This window comes from Lissotriton helveticus, chromosome 2_1 (genome assembly GCF_964261635.1).
Source record: "Lissotriton helveticus chromosome 2_1, aLisHel1.1, whole genome shotgun sequence".
NCBI lineage: Eukaryota > Metazoa > Chordata > Amphibia > Caudata > Salamandridae > Lissotriton > Lissotriton helveticus.
In genome coordinates this window covers 244,815,606-244,830,496 of record NC_136059.1, presented here as the reverse complement: position 1 = coordinate 244,830,496, position 14,891 = coordinate 244,815,606, and the positions used below count along the sequence as shown (strand labels likewise).

Here is a 14,891-nt window from a genome sequence, read left to right as displayed (position 1 = left end):
CATCCATTCAAAAGAATCAAACACTTTGGAGGCGTCAGGAAATGCAGCAACTGCAATGGTCTAATGTGTGGATGAGGGAGAAAACAGTGTGAAGGTTATGGGACGCAGACTTCCAAGGTATGAGTCCAGATGGGTTTGGTGTAATCAACCTAGGGAGCAGAGAAAGGAATTCTGTTAGCTATCAGTTTTTCTAGGATTTTATTGTCAATGTTAATCATTGAGATTGAGCAGTATAAATCACAGTTTTTAGGCAGTTTGTTGGACTTATGGATTGTGGCAATCGGGGTCTATCGAAATGAGGGTGGAGGGTCCATATATATTTCACATTCCAAATATGGTGCTAATGTCGGAGCGTATTCCTTGTAGATCAACACTGGTATCTATCTGCCCCAGGGACCTGGCCATTTGAATGACACGGAAGATTTGGATGTTCTCCTCAGTGGAAAAGGGCACATCTAAGTAAAGACAATGAACATCATCCAACCTTGCAAGTTCAATCATATCAAGGAATTGAAATTGTTTGGCACTAGTAAAAGCTGTTTTGGTACGATACAGATCAGCATCAAAGTTAACAAATTCTTGTCAAATGGCAGCCTCATATTAGAGAGTCTTTTTTGCGTTGAATTTTAAGATGTCTGAGCTAGACCAATTTCAAATAAATCATAAACAAATATTCAAAATATTTATAATTAAATAATTAATGTTAAATGTTTCAAATAAAACATTACTGACTGTGGTTCTCAAAATAGCCCACAACCCCCCCAAAAATTGAAAGACGCCAACAAATAAACAAAAGCAAAACGTATCAAACCAATTACTGAATTGTAAAAATACATTATTAAACATCAAAATAACACTATTAAAAAACTATACATAATACCTACCAGACTACTACTAAACATTATATTAAACATCAATATGATCGACAAAAGTAAAAAGCAGATATACCCTCGTTATTATATCCCTCGTTATTATATCCCTCAATATTTTAGCTAGCACAATATTTTAACCACAATATAATAGTCAAACGATAGTTTGCAGTCAATATTCAGGCACCATACCAAAACAATGATACAGCCTGTATATGCATCATTCGCACCAGATGCCAAATACATCTAACACCCCTATGATTTCCTGCATGCAGTGTAGAAGGCTACATGAACCAACTAAATTAATCAGAGCTAAAGAACAGGGTGAGGCTCAAACACTACTGAGGATACCATTGTACTGGTAGCTCCTGGGAGCACTGAATTAACAGAGGATTAGACTGTTACTTTTAAGTTTCCTGAAAAATGAGCAAATAAGGATGGTTTGATAGTTCTGCTTCCCATTTCCCTATTTTTAATCTCAGAGAGATCACCTGCTAGAAGCAGGTGCATTCTATGGGAGAAAAACACCCGAACTTGTAATTCTGATGGGTCAGTAACAAGACTTACTGGTCCCATCAGAATGAAAAGGACACTTGAAACGAGGCCCTTTATATTCCTTTATCAGCTGCCAGCAAGAGGTTTGAAGGGATACATGAAATGTTATTTCTCGTACTTATCCCTTAAAGGACACAGAGAAATTCCTTAGTGCTGTCAATGAGTAACAGTTGGACCTAAACATTCGGTCATTAGAAGTCAATTCACAAAATTCATTAAACCTTTTCTGTGAAGAGTTGTCTTACTCCTGTGAAATTGCTGCTGAATTTTCAAGCCTGATTCAAAAACCTCATTCAGTGTAGTGCTGTGTTGTATAACAGTCTTAGGTATGACTTGCTCATGAGTTTCCAAGAGTAATTTCAATCTATAAAAAGTCTTAGCAGTGTTTTTAGTTAAACACAACCATAGAAAATGCTTTGTGAATTGGGCTTGAGTTTAATGAGAAAAAATGTGCAGATAAGCAGGTGAAGGTGTTTCAAGCTATCCCATAAGAAGTAAAAAATTATCAAATATGATATGTTCAGAATGTGTAACAATGTATTGCAGTGTTCCATGCCTTTTTCAGCAAAAGATTTTGTCAGACCGATTTTCTTCACCAGGACAGTGAGGTTTTTAAATTGAGATTCATGATGGCATATGCAGTTTTTCTTTCTCACATTACTACTATTGTCCTTCTAAATTGCTTTTCTGTGCTGTTTCTGGCTTTAGAGATAGAGAATGTGGGACAGTGTCACCTACAGCTGGCTAATATTTTACGGGACGAGGCTAGAAAAATGGAAGAGTTTAGGGAAAAGCAGAAGCAAAACCGGAAAAGGGTGAGTATCTGCAACAACTCAATCATCCTCAAAAGCACATTCACAGAAAAGACACACGAAGAATATGGTTATTATTTTAAAGCTGTGTGGGGAGCTGAATGGATGGTTTGTTTTCATTAGAGATTGTGCTTGAACACTAGATGATCGTGGTTGGATTACAACTCCATCTCTTTAGGTCTTGTAGAATGTAATCTATACTTTAACATATTCAAGCTTGGCAAAAATGATTGTAATTAATCTGTATTAAAATTGACTTGGAAGGAAAAATAATTAGAGGCAATTTTCATATGAGACACAACATAAAAATACAAACTGAAGATCAGCATTAGAGAAATTAACCCGTTTATTTTTATTTATTTTATTTATTTTACAAAGTTTTATATAGCATGAACTTGAGCTGAAGATATGGGGTATCAGAGCACCATACAAAAAACACCAGTTGAATTACATGAGAACACATTAATTTCTTTAGTTAGGCAAAGGGAGATTAAGTGATTTGCCCAGAATCACAGGATGTTCAGCGTCATTGCCGAGACTCGAACCCGGTTCCCTAGCTTCGAGGTCGACCGCCCTAGCCGTTGGGCCAACTTCTCTTCCCTGATCATCAACTAGGGATACAGCAACAGCTGGGAGTGGACACTGAACGGCCGCTGTTGGAGCAATTGTAAAAATGCATGTATGTGACAGGTACACACACATCTACCATCCTCGGGCACCCTCCCACAGTCCCCTCATACAAGCAGCACGCGTGTCTGTAGCGCTTCTGGGCCTGGGGAGAGGGAATGGAATGAGAAAGGTGTTAGACGGGGCTTTGGAGGGTCCAGGAATCCAGGGACATGGAAGCCCTTCTCAAGCAGGGTAGAGTATAATAGCCCTAAGCGAGTGGTACAGACCATGGCCACCTGCATCAATGGTATATACAGAACACATTGTGCAAGTTCGAAAAGCTGTTTCGACTTGCAAAATGGGTTTTGAGATTCATTCTGAATCACATTTAAGAGGTGGCGTCCCTCTTCATTGCGAATCACACCTCAAAGAAGACGAGGTAACTGATTCACAAAGAGAAGGTGACTTTATGAATTCAATCAGAATTTATTTTGGGGTTGGGGGAGCAGACAGGGTCTAGAGCACAACTCCCCTCCTCCTGATATTTTCCTAAAAGAGGAATCTTTATTTATTGAAAAACAGCACTGTTTCCTTTAGGCAAATGCATGGACAGAGGTCGGATGTGCTCTGCAGGCCTTTGGATAAAAAGAGATATGAAAAGGTGAATTGTTTTTATAGAAAGAAATTGATCGACACAATCTGGAAGAGACTATTGTAGTTACTTGTTCTTTAACTAAGCCATTGTTTTTAAATGTACCCAGGCAATGAGAATTTAAAAAACATTGGGCTAATATAATTGTGAAACGTGATTGTAAGAAGAGGTTATCTCCATGTCCTTAGACATAAAAAAGAATAGTCTTGATTGTCTGCAGTATTAGGATTAGGAAATTCAAAAAGACCTTGCAAAGTGCTTGTAAGTACCAAAAAAAGCAACAAAGTGTGTGGACATAGTTATGCCTAGTTAGTATGATCTGGTAGCATTTTTGATTCAGTCTAAAAAGGTTGTAGATTATGTAATTTAGATGATAGAGAACCTAAGATAAGTCAGAATAGAGGGTAAACAAAAACTCTACATAGAGGTTGCAGTAGAATTCTCAATCCAATAATTGGAAAAACTGTTAATGAAAACAAAGGACACTGGAACAGCTGAGCTAGATTGTATGTCAATGTGTTGAAGAACAAGGTACTTTGATAGTCTTCTAAGGGAAACACAATTTTTTGATTTTCCTGGGAAACATGATACCACATTTGAAGTAGTGGGCAGTATTAATCTCTATAGATTTCAAGAGAGGTTATGTACAAACCTTTGACACCTCATTGTCAACACATTTTGTGTAATGGGTGAAAGAGAACATCTCTTTGTTCTAGTCTAGATTCAAGAAGAAATTATCTAGAGTTTAACTCTGGATGCCAGTGCTTGCATTATATCTAATATATATTAAATCTAAGGTAAGCTTTGGTCCAAATTGTTAAAGTGCGGTGTTCTCCCCAACACAGCTTAGTCTCATCCATGCGCTCTGTTGTGATACATGGGATTAAGCTAGTATTAATCAAACCACCAGCGATTGAAGGAAGCTATGGGAAATGCATGGGGCTAAGAAGAGGTGCGTAATACGAAACTCTAAAGATTCCCCTCTGTGTCTTTCATTGTCTAGAGTTCTATGCAGGGGGCAGTAGGATTAGGATAACCTTTACAATATAAAATAATATGGGCTTTGATAATATTTGTAAAACTTTTATAACCATTGTTTGGGGGTCAACACCAATGCATCAAAACAGCATTATCGGATATTCCAAAATACCATCTTTGATATTATTGACAGGGTTGAGCTTGGCGTTATTCATATTTCTGCATTTATCAGCAACTTTTGATACTCTGGATCATACAGTGCTGCTACACAGGGATAAAAGCTGATTACTATGTCAGAATTAGCTAGCAACTGGTTTAAGTCATTCCTTGGTGCTGGACATCAGCGCTCCAGTGTTCAGAGTGAATACACCAGCACTAAATGTAGTAAAAAGTAGGGGGTGAGCCCACAAAAAGTGACTTTCCTCACAGGTACGTTGATCCTGGGCTGAAGATTCAGGTTTCTCCCGCCTTGAGCTTTTCCTGCCAAAACCAATGGCTTTACTGATAACAAAGGCTATCTGACCTCGTGAAGCGCTCTTTGGCTTCCCTGTTGCCCATACTTTTTCAGTTTCTACTTGAGACTTCTAGAAGTTGTCAACAACCTAAATAAATTTGACTCGCACATGTAGGTTAATAATACGGTGCTAGATATGAAAATAAAAAACAGCTTCAAACTCACCACCAAAATTTGAGCTTTTATCTTTCAAGTAGACTAATGGATTAAAAGTAGTAGCCTAGCCTTGAAAGGCTTGAAAACTGACATTGTAATTTATGAATTTTAAAGTTTTTAGATAAAATTGCATCAAAAAGCACAAAACACCAACTGTAGATATCTGGTCATGCTGGACCGGGACAAAATCACAAATTCATGCCGACTGCAAGGGTGCATGTGCCATCTTTAGGGATCCAGTTAGGTCTGCTGAACAAAGTACCTTAAGTCCTGGTTTGCAGAGCGTTGTGTGGATCTTCGTCGAAGATGCGTCATGCAGCCAAAGTGATGCATCGGTTCCGAGATACAGTGAGGCTGCGATGCGAGGGCCTGCGTAAGATCCGAAGAGCTGTGGGGCAGTGAAGCAGAAACCAGCATAGTCAAAAAGAGATGCGAGGACCTGCGCTGAAGATGTGTCACGCAGAGGCAGTTCTGAAAGAGTCGCAGTGGCGATGTGGGTATTTGCAATGGGTCTAAGCCACACAGCAGTGGAGATGCGTTGGTTCTGCTAGGGTTGTGCCACACAGCAGAGGAGATGCATCCATTCCGCTGGATCCACAGAGACTTATAAAGCATCTTGAACCAACTTCCAAGGGTTCAGGACTGTGGTGGCAACACTTGGTACGATAGAGTCACAGTTGGCAGAGTTCAGGTGTCGATGCAAGGTGGTGGAAAGCCTGTTCTGTCCCGAGGCATCAGAACAGGAGTCCAGCCAACTAACCCTCGGAGTCACTCTGGGTTCAAGAGATGCAGGTCCAATCCGTCTCACCCAGGCAAGAATGCAGCATGCAGAATGTCAGCAAAGCAGGAGTCAGTCCAGCAGAGTGGCAGTCCTTCAGCAGCATAGCAGTCCATCTGCCTGGCAGAGTTTCCATAGGTCCAGCATTGTACTGAAATGGTGGTGTTTGAGGTCCTTTTATGCAAAGTTATGGCTTTGAAGTGGGGAGAAACTTCTAGAAGCATACCTTTGAAGTGCGCAGATGCCCTGCCTTCCCATTCCTGGCTCCAGACCAACTAAAAGGGGTATGAAGCCCTTTGTGTGGAGACAGGACATGGCCTATTCAGGTGTAAGTGAGGTTGGCCCAGCTCCTCCCTCCCAAACAGCCAGTGATGGCCCATCTAGTCACGTCACTCCTAAGTTAACATTGTGTGTAACCTTTTAGGAGGAAAAAAATCCAACTGCCAACTACACCCAGTCATGTGACCAGAGTAAGGCTGCAGGCACCAAATGACTAAGGCAAGAAAATGCCAACTTTCTAAAAGTGGCATTTTCAGTATTGTAATTTAAAATGCAACTTTACCATAAGTTAGGGTTTTAAATTAGGATTCCAGGGACACTAAACATGAACTAGCGATCTCTTCCCATTTGGAAATTACACTTATAAAATGTAATGCAGCAACTCCAATGTTATCCTACGGAAGAGATAGGCCTTGCAGTAGTGAAAAACAAATGTAAGTGTTTTCTACTATCAGGACATGCAAAACTTGAAAATGCACGTCCACCTTTTTAAATGCACTTTACCCTGCCCTTGGGGCTGTCTGGGGTCTACCTTAGGAGTGACTTATCTATACTAAAAAGGAAGGTTTGGGCCAAGTATAAGGTTTATTTTGCGAGGTTGACATGGCAGTTTTAAACTGCACACATAAACTATGCAGTGGCAAGCATGAGGCCTGTTTAAAGCTATGTCAGTCAGTGCAATCAGTGCTGTAGGCTCACTAGTAGCATTTAATTTACAGGCCCTGGGCACATGTGGTGCACTTTACTAGGGACTTACAAGTAAATTAAATATGCCAATTGGGTATAAGCCAATGTAACCATGTTTTAAACAAGAGAGCACAAGCACTGTAGCACTGGATATCACTGGTAAAGTGCACAGAGTCACTAGGCCAACACAATCAAATTCAGCAACAATAGGAGGGAGAAGGCAAAATGTTTGGGGGTGACCCTGCAGAATGGGCCAGATCCAACACCCCCACATGCCAGAACAGAGTCTTAGGGTTTCAGGGTAATTAGTTTGCTGTTTTTCAAAACAAGCTCACACTTTGGAAGTTTGTTTTTGAAAAATAAAAAAGGTTAGCTGAGTGGCTGCGTGAAATATGATGGCTGCTTAACAACAGACATGCAATGCCTTCAGACATGGTAGTGGCTTGTCTGAAGGCTTATAGATCTCTACCACCCAGGCAGAGATCTCTAAATATTGCAACTGGTGACCTCCACCACACTTGCAGACAGTGGGCTGCTCTCCAGTCTCTAAACAAGGCCCTCTTTCCTTCCACAGCACTGAAAATGTTCAATGAGTGTTTTATCATCTTCCATAAAAACACAAAAGTGGTAGGTCCTTGCATTAGGGATGTCTGTGGACATCGAAAAAGTCTTTAATCAGCTTGAGTGGGAGTACCTGTATGCAGTGATGCACAACATGGGCTGGGCAAAAGTTTTATTACCTAGACCAGACTTCTGTATTCGGAACCAATGGCGACAGTTAAATAAAAGGGTATAATCTTGGACGCCTACAGAGTGGACAGGGGCATGAGGCTGTCCTTTATCCCCATTGCAGTTTGCTATTGCTGTGGAGCCTTTGGTGTGTAGTGCAAGGCAAGGCACCTATTATGAGGGTAAAACACTCTGAGGTGATGTACACCACATGGCACTCAATGGAGATGATATGCTCCTTTTCTTCAATTATCATCGAGTTGACACCCGTAGAGCCTCACCACATTCTTAAGGAATATGGGGCTATATCGAGCTTGTGTGTCAACTGGCAAAAAAAGGAATGTGTTCCTGCTACAGCGCATGCCTAAGGCAATCCTACCCCTGCTTTGAATAAGTGGAACCCACATTGACTGCTATATGCACACTGCTACCTCCCTTCATGTCAACCATTAGTTGTGGATTTTAGCTTACATTTCAAGTCCAGGTTCTGCTTCCTTGCCCGTTATTTAGGGATCAATGCCGTAGCTATACATACTTTTTGCTTCTAGGCTCTGTTATTATTTTTGAATATTTCACTTGGAAGCCATCTTGAATTTTCAGAGCACAGGCGTTTGGCTAAGCAGAATCTTGGCACATCTTCATGGGCACCGGCTGTTCTTCATTTTGGTGCTCCCTTTTTTACAAGAAAGTTGATGACTAGACCAAGATTTCAGTTTACTTGCTTCTAGACTTTATACCACAGCTCCTTTATGGGAGCAGACGATATACACATGGATTTGCAGACTTTTCTCCAAAGACAAACACCAACACACTCTGGACACTAATGTTTGTCCCGCAGTGATTTCCTTTTTTTTTAACAGGGTGTGGCACACCCGTTCCCCCTCTGCCCTCGTCACTGAGCCCACAGGCATTTCGCCACTTACAAATGCAGCACTGTTTAATTAAACGCTGCAGTGCAAGCACCAAAATGTCTGTCTGCATATTAAACACGTGCCAAAGTACCTGCTTACCATACCCATGGTGTTCTTCTGATATATGTGTAAATAACTTAGTTAAATGTAAATACATTTGGGTTCAAACACAGGTCATCATCATCATCAATACCATTCCTGTGTTATGTTATGGTATGGAGTTTTCTCGGGCACAGCTTATCACTTGTGAGGGTATCCGGACCTAGAGCAGGAGTGCAGGTTTGGAGGTGCTCCTAGGTCTTTGGCCTTTTGCAGACGTTCAGGAGTGGAGTGGTGGTCTGGATATGTGGAGGGAGTTTGTTCAAGCGTTTTGGCTACAATAAAGGCGAAAGTGCGACCTCTTGTCTTGCTTCTGTGTATTCGGGGGATTCGTGCGAAGTAGAGAGAAGTGGAACGTAGGTGTATGGAGGGTTGGTATAGTTGGAGTCGGTCGTTGAGGTAGGCTGGTCCTGTATTTTGTGCAGGGCTTATAGGCATGGGTGAGGAGCTTGAATTTGCTGCGTTTCTGGATGGGTAGCCAGTGCAGTTCTGCGAGGTAGCGTGTGAAGAGTGCCCTTCTGGGGATGTCTAGGATGAGTCTGGCGGTGGTGTTCTGGATGGTTTGTAGTCTTTGAGTGAGGTAGCTTGAGACATATAGTGCGTTGCCATAGTCGAGTCTGCTGGTGATGAGGGCTTGGGTGACCATGTGTCTAGTGTGCGTTGGGAGCCATTTGAAGATATTGCTAAGAATTCTGAGAATGTGGCAGGAGAATGAGGTCACGGCTCATTGGGAACTTTTCTTCAAGGATGATGCTGAGATGTCTGGCATTATCTGTGGGGGGTGGGCGTAAGACCCAAGTAGGGTGGCCACCAAGTTGGGCCACATGGAAGTTATTATTTCCGAAGATCATGACCTTTGTTTTATCCGTGTTGAGTTTGATGCAGTTCTCTTGCATCCAGTTTGCTACGTCGGTCATGCAGGCGGGAAATAATTCCTGATGGTGGTGTTCTTGTCGGTAAGGGAGAGGATGAGCTGAGTGTCATTGGTTATGGACACAATAATGTTGTGGGTTCTTATGATGCGGGCAGGAGGAGCCACGTAAACATTGAACAGTGTAGGGCTGACTGAGAAACCCTGGGAACACCACAGATGAGCTTCTTAGGTTTAGAGGTGAAAGTGGAGATTCCGACCCTTGGTGTTCTGTTGAAGAGGAAGGAAGATATCCAACTGAGGGCGAGTCGTTGGACTCCTGATTCCTGAAGCCTGGCAAGGAGGATGCTGTGGGAGACGACGGTGTTGAACGCTGCGTAGAGGCTGAGCAGGAGGAGTGCGCTGGTTTCTCCTCTGTCCATGATTAGGCAGATGTTAACTACTTTTGCTAGCAGGGCGGTCTCCATGCTGTAGTTGCTGCCGAATCCTGATTGACTGGTGTCCAAGTGGTGGTGCTGTTCAGGGTGGGCAGAGAGCTGATTGTTGATCTCTTTTTACAGGACTTTGTCTGGGAAAGGGAGTGAGAGGGCCTGTAATTGCTAAGGTCTTTAAGATTGGCCAACGGTTTATTCAGCAGAGCGATGACCTCCGCGTGTTTCCATCTGTCCGGGAAATGTCCGCTGAGGATGGAGGAGTTGATGATGGTGGTGAGGTTGGTACTCATTAATGTGCTTCCCAGGTTGTACATAGGGTGAGTGCAGTGGATGATATGTATGATTCCGTTTGTGCCCTCTGTGGTGAGTGGGCTCCAGATTGTTAGGAGGTGGGTGCTCTAGGTGATATGGAGAGGTTGCATTGTGATTTCCTCAATAGAATATGGGTCTGTGGGAGGCTGATCGTGTTGGTGGCGGCCTTCGGGTTGGTGAACTCCTTGCAGTGTGGAAGAGTTCTTTGTCTGTGTTGGAGCAGAATTCAAAGTCTGGTTACGAGAGCCACTTTTCTGGCTTCTTTGATCTTTGCTTGGTAGCTTATGAGGAAGGATGTGTAGGTTTCTCTGCTAGTCCTCCATCTTCTTTCCAACTACTCGCAGTGCCACTTGGAGTCTCTGAGGTCCTCGTGTACCAGCATGCTTGAGAGCGAGTTATAATGTATCTGTGTCTGTTCTTTCTAAATCAGTGGTCTTACCCTTTAGATATATAGATAGGATTTTACTCCATATTGGTGACTTACTAAGGTGTACAGGTATGTAACAATTGGTGTAATGAGCTTGAAAGATTCTTTCCAGGGGCCACCATAGCACTTACTCGGAAACTCAGTGGTGTCCATCATATATAAAGGCAATATCGTCACTAGAGGTCAAAGAAAATTGTCAATAAAATCAATATACAATACTTTTGTATAAGGTTTATCACAGACATTGATGTTCTTTAAGGGAATAATGTAATTGTACAGTGAATAAGTCCTTAACAGCTATTGTGCAATTTTGTTCTGCTAGGAGACATTCTGTGCTAAATATGCTATTGGGTCATTTGGCCTGTGTCAGGGTTTTTTTGAGACACAATGGTACCCATGACTAAATCGGAGGCATCCACTTCTACAATAAATGGTTAGTTTGTATCGGTATGAGCCAATACCAGGCTGAATGCAACCTTGTAACTGGGGCTGTTTTCGATCAAAAATGATTGATAAAGTGACTGCAGAAATGTATAAACCCCCAAGAAACTATGAATGTCCTTTTCATTGTGGAGTATTATCCAGTCAATCAGTGCTTGATACTTGGAAAGTCAAGATACCACCAAAGAGTTTAATGTTGATAGTATGGAATTTACATTTACTTAACTGGGAAAACAGCCCATGTTGACGTAGAGTAGAAACAGCTATTTTGAAATTAATTACATGTACTTCATAGGAGGTAGAATAAATCACCCTATGGTCTATATAGATGATAATAGACCAGTGCAGATACTCACAAAGGATGTCATTAATAAACAAATTGGAAGGCTGCCGGGGCATTGCAGAGGTGAAATGGTATCATGAAAATAAACTAATAATCCATATCTTTTTCTGAATTATGTCTTCTATTTATCACCGGATCTTATCCTGATGAGATGGTAGGCTTCTCGTAAATCCAACTTGGTATAACTGGAAGTAGATCTTCCCTAGTCCAGAAGTACTGGTATGCATGGAGACAGTATCTGCCTCTAACGTGATAATATTCAGTGATCGATAATCAGTGCATGTTTGTGATTCCCTTTTGGTCTTTGGGACAAAAACATCAGAGATGCTGCAGGTGACTTGAATGGTAGGATTAATCCATTTTGCAGATGCTTATTTTGATAAGTATTGAGATCAGGCTGCAGTCGCTATGTATTCAGTTTGAAGTCAAGATGCTTGATGTAAGTGCCTTAGTTCTTCAAGATCCACAGCAAGCAGAGTTTAAGGTTAATGGATATTGTTTTGAGCATGTCAGTTTGTTTCTAAGGGAATTTGAACTTGATTCCATGAATGCATCAATGTATTGTTTCTTAATTTTGCCTGTTTCTTCTGTCACTTCTGCCTTGTGTAAGTTTAACATCGGTCCCCAACATTGAGGAATTTAGCACAAGAATAAAATATAGACAGAGTCAATCTATATTTTTAGAAAGACATGTCCAGCCGGACAGTGGTCTTTCAGAGATTTTACTCAGAGTTTATGTATTAAGATCACATAGAGATACCTTCCAACAATCAACCAGTGTGGACCACAAGCCTGTGTCCAGTACTAACAGAGCAGGTACAAAGGGTTGATGTAGACAGCAGAGAAGGGCTTTGTAAGGCGAAAACACATTACTCTATCAACAGTACAATTGTACAGAGTATAACAGTCATGCACTTGACATTCAGTAGTAATCACAATTAGGTTCCAGTGCATTTAAGGTCGACGGCGTTTCGGACCCCTATTAAATCTCAGGGACCATCATAAGGACAAATACACTGAAAAGCCTTAGGGTAATTAAGCCTCTAAATGCCTAAAAGGGGGGAAAAGGAGATATTCAAAATAAGTACAAGAACAACGTTAGCATGATAAGGAACATAGTAAGGAAACAGTGACTTGAGTGTGACCAGTGAGCGGCACAGTACCGGTCAATTATATCAAGTGAACTATGGTGATCGGTGCATGAATATTTAAGACCGTGATCAGCGCGGAGGTACAGTAAGTACGGCAGTGAAGGTGTCCAGTGAAGGCGGAAATGCAGTCAAGTCCGTCGTGGCTCACAACAATACCGCAGTGACTGAATTGGAATTATCTCGCAGTAAGGGAGTGACGACTGGTGACAGGAGAGCAGGCGGTATCTAAAACGAGATGCGTGATAGTAAACAGTTAAACGAAGTGGACGGCGGGAGTCAAAAATGGGACCAATTCTCACCGGGGCACCTCAAGGTATAGAGGCTTGCTCCTCGGGAAGCAGAATGGCACACGATCACCCTGAAAACTAATTCCTCCGCCTTTTCAGGGTGATCGTGTGCCATTCTGCTTCCCGAGGAGCAAGCCTCTATACCTTGAGGTGCCCCGGTGAGAATTGGTCCCATTTTTGACTCCCGCCGTCCACTTCGTTTAACTGTTTACTATCACGCATCTCGTTTTAGATACCGCCTGCTCTCCTGTCACCAGTCGTCACTCCCTTACTGCGAGATAATTCCAATTCAGTCACTGCGGTATTGTTGTGAGCCACGACGGACTTGACTGCATTTCCGCCTTCACTGGACACCTTCACTGCCGTACTTACTGTACCTCCGCGCTGATCACGGTCTTAAATATTCATGCACCGATCACCATAGTTCACTTGATATAATTGACCGGTACTGTGCCGCTCACTGGTCACACTCAAGTCACTGTTTCCTTACTATAATCCTTATCATGCTAACGTTGTTCTTGTACTTATTTTGAATATCTCCTTTTCCCCCCTTTTAGGCATTTAGAGGCTTAATTACCCTAAGGCTTTTCATTGTATTTGTCCTGATGATGGTCCCTGAGATTTAATAGGGGTCCGAAACGCCGTCGACCTTAAATGCACTGGAACCTAATTGTGATTACTACTGAATGTCAAGTGCATGACTGTTATACTCTGTACAATTGTACTGTTGATAGAGTAATGTGTTTTCGCCTTACAAAGCCCTTCTCTGCTGTCTACATCAACCCTTTGTACCTGCTCTGTTAGTACTGGACACAGGCTTGTGGTCCACACTGGTTGATTGTTGGAAGGTATCTCTATGTGATCTTAATACATAAACTCTGAGTAAAATCTCTGAAAGACCACTGTCCGGCTGGACATGTCTTTCTAAAAATATAGATTGACTCTGTCTATATTTTATTCTTGTGCTAAATTCCTCAATGTTGGGGACCGATGTTGTTGTATAAAAGTATGCTCCCCATGGTCCCTGCTGACTTATTTTGGGGTCCCTTGTTGTCGTTAAATTAATTGTGTAAGTTTAAAGCAGTGCATCTTTTTACAAGTCATGTACATTGAAATGTATGCCTCCACAATGTCTCTCTTTCTTTGACCGTTTGGGGGGAATAAAAACCATGTGCTGATGTACAGCGAATGAGCTGAGCTTTTCTCATACTTCTGACAGTCTTTCAGAGGATTACTTCGCTTGAATTCTCTGTGAAGGATGTATCTGTTTTCTCTCTTTACAATAAATAGTGCCTTTTACAACCCCCACTCTTTAGCTGGATTTCATAGGTATGGCACAATCCCCAACTTAAGTTTTCTTTCACGATTGTAACTACTATACCACCTTGTACTGCCAGGACTATAGACTGGAAGGCTTAATAGTTTATTTTCTTCATAAATCAAGTCACTTCCCAGGGAAATAGCCTCTTGTAAGATGGGTTGTTGCCAACCTCGATAATGTTACACAACTATAGAATAGACTTCCAGAATACATATGTGCCACCATTAGAGAGTCTGAATGGCTAAGGGGAGTGAGGCACTTGTTATAGAAAGCATGCATCAAGTCTGTCAAATATGCACGAGAAGTCAGGCCATGACAACACAGCACAGAGGCCTGGAACCATCTTCAACCATTTTCAATCTACCTTTAAACTGTTCCAACCTCTCTTTTACATGTTGTCAAGCTGTTTTTATGATTTTATTAAGATCACCATTATTTCATTTTGGCCCCTGAGAAGCTCCCCTGCTCTCCTCCTCTCCATCCCCCTTTCATCTCTGAGTTTAGGAAATAAAAAGTCCTTTTTGTCCCACTTATGCTGTTAGCACTGTTAGCACTCTTCAGTTATATACTCCTCTGCTGTCACTACACAACTCATCTATCACATTGGTGCAATATTCCTGGCCATTCTGCTTGGATATTCAGTCTCAGCCAGGAACTCACCAGAGGCAAAGGTGTA

General features: G+C 41.9%; 1 protein-coding gene across 1 annotated transcript in view; it reads left to right on the top strand.

Moving 5' to 3' along the window:
• Positions 1–14,891, top strand: part of PSTPIP2 (proline-serine-threonine phosphatase interacting protein 2) — a 275,577-nt gene that overhangs the window by 181,656 nt on the left and 79,030 nt on the right. Inside the window, exon 5 of the mRNA XM_078674746.1 lies at positions 2,133–2,239. Within this exon, the coding sequence (XP_078530872.1) occupies positions 2,133–2,239 (107 nt within the window). The remainder of the gene's footprint in view (positions 1–2,132; positions 2,240–14,891) is intronic.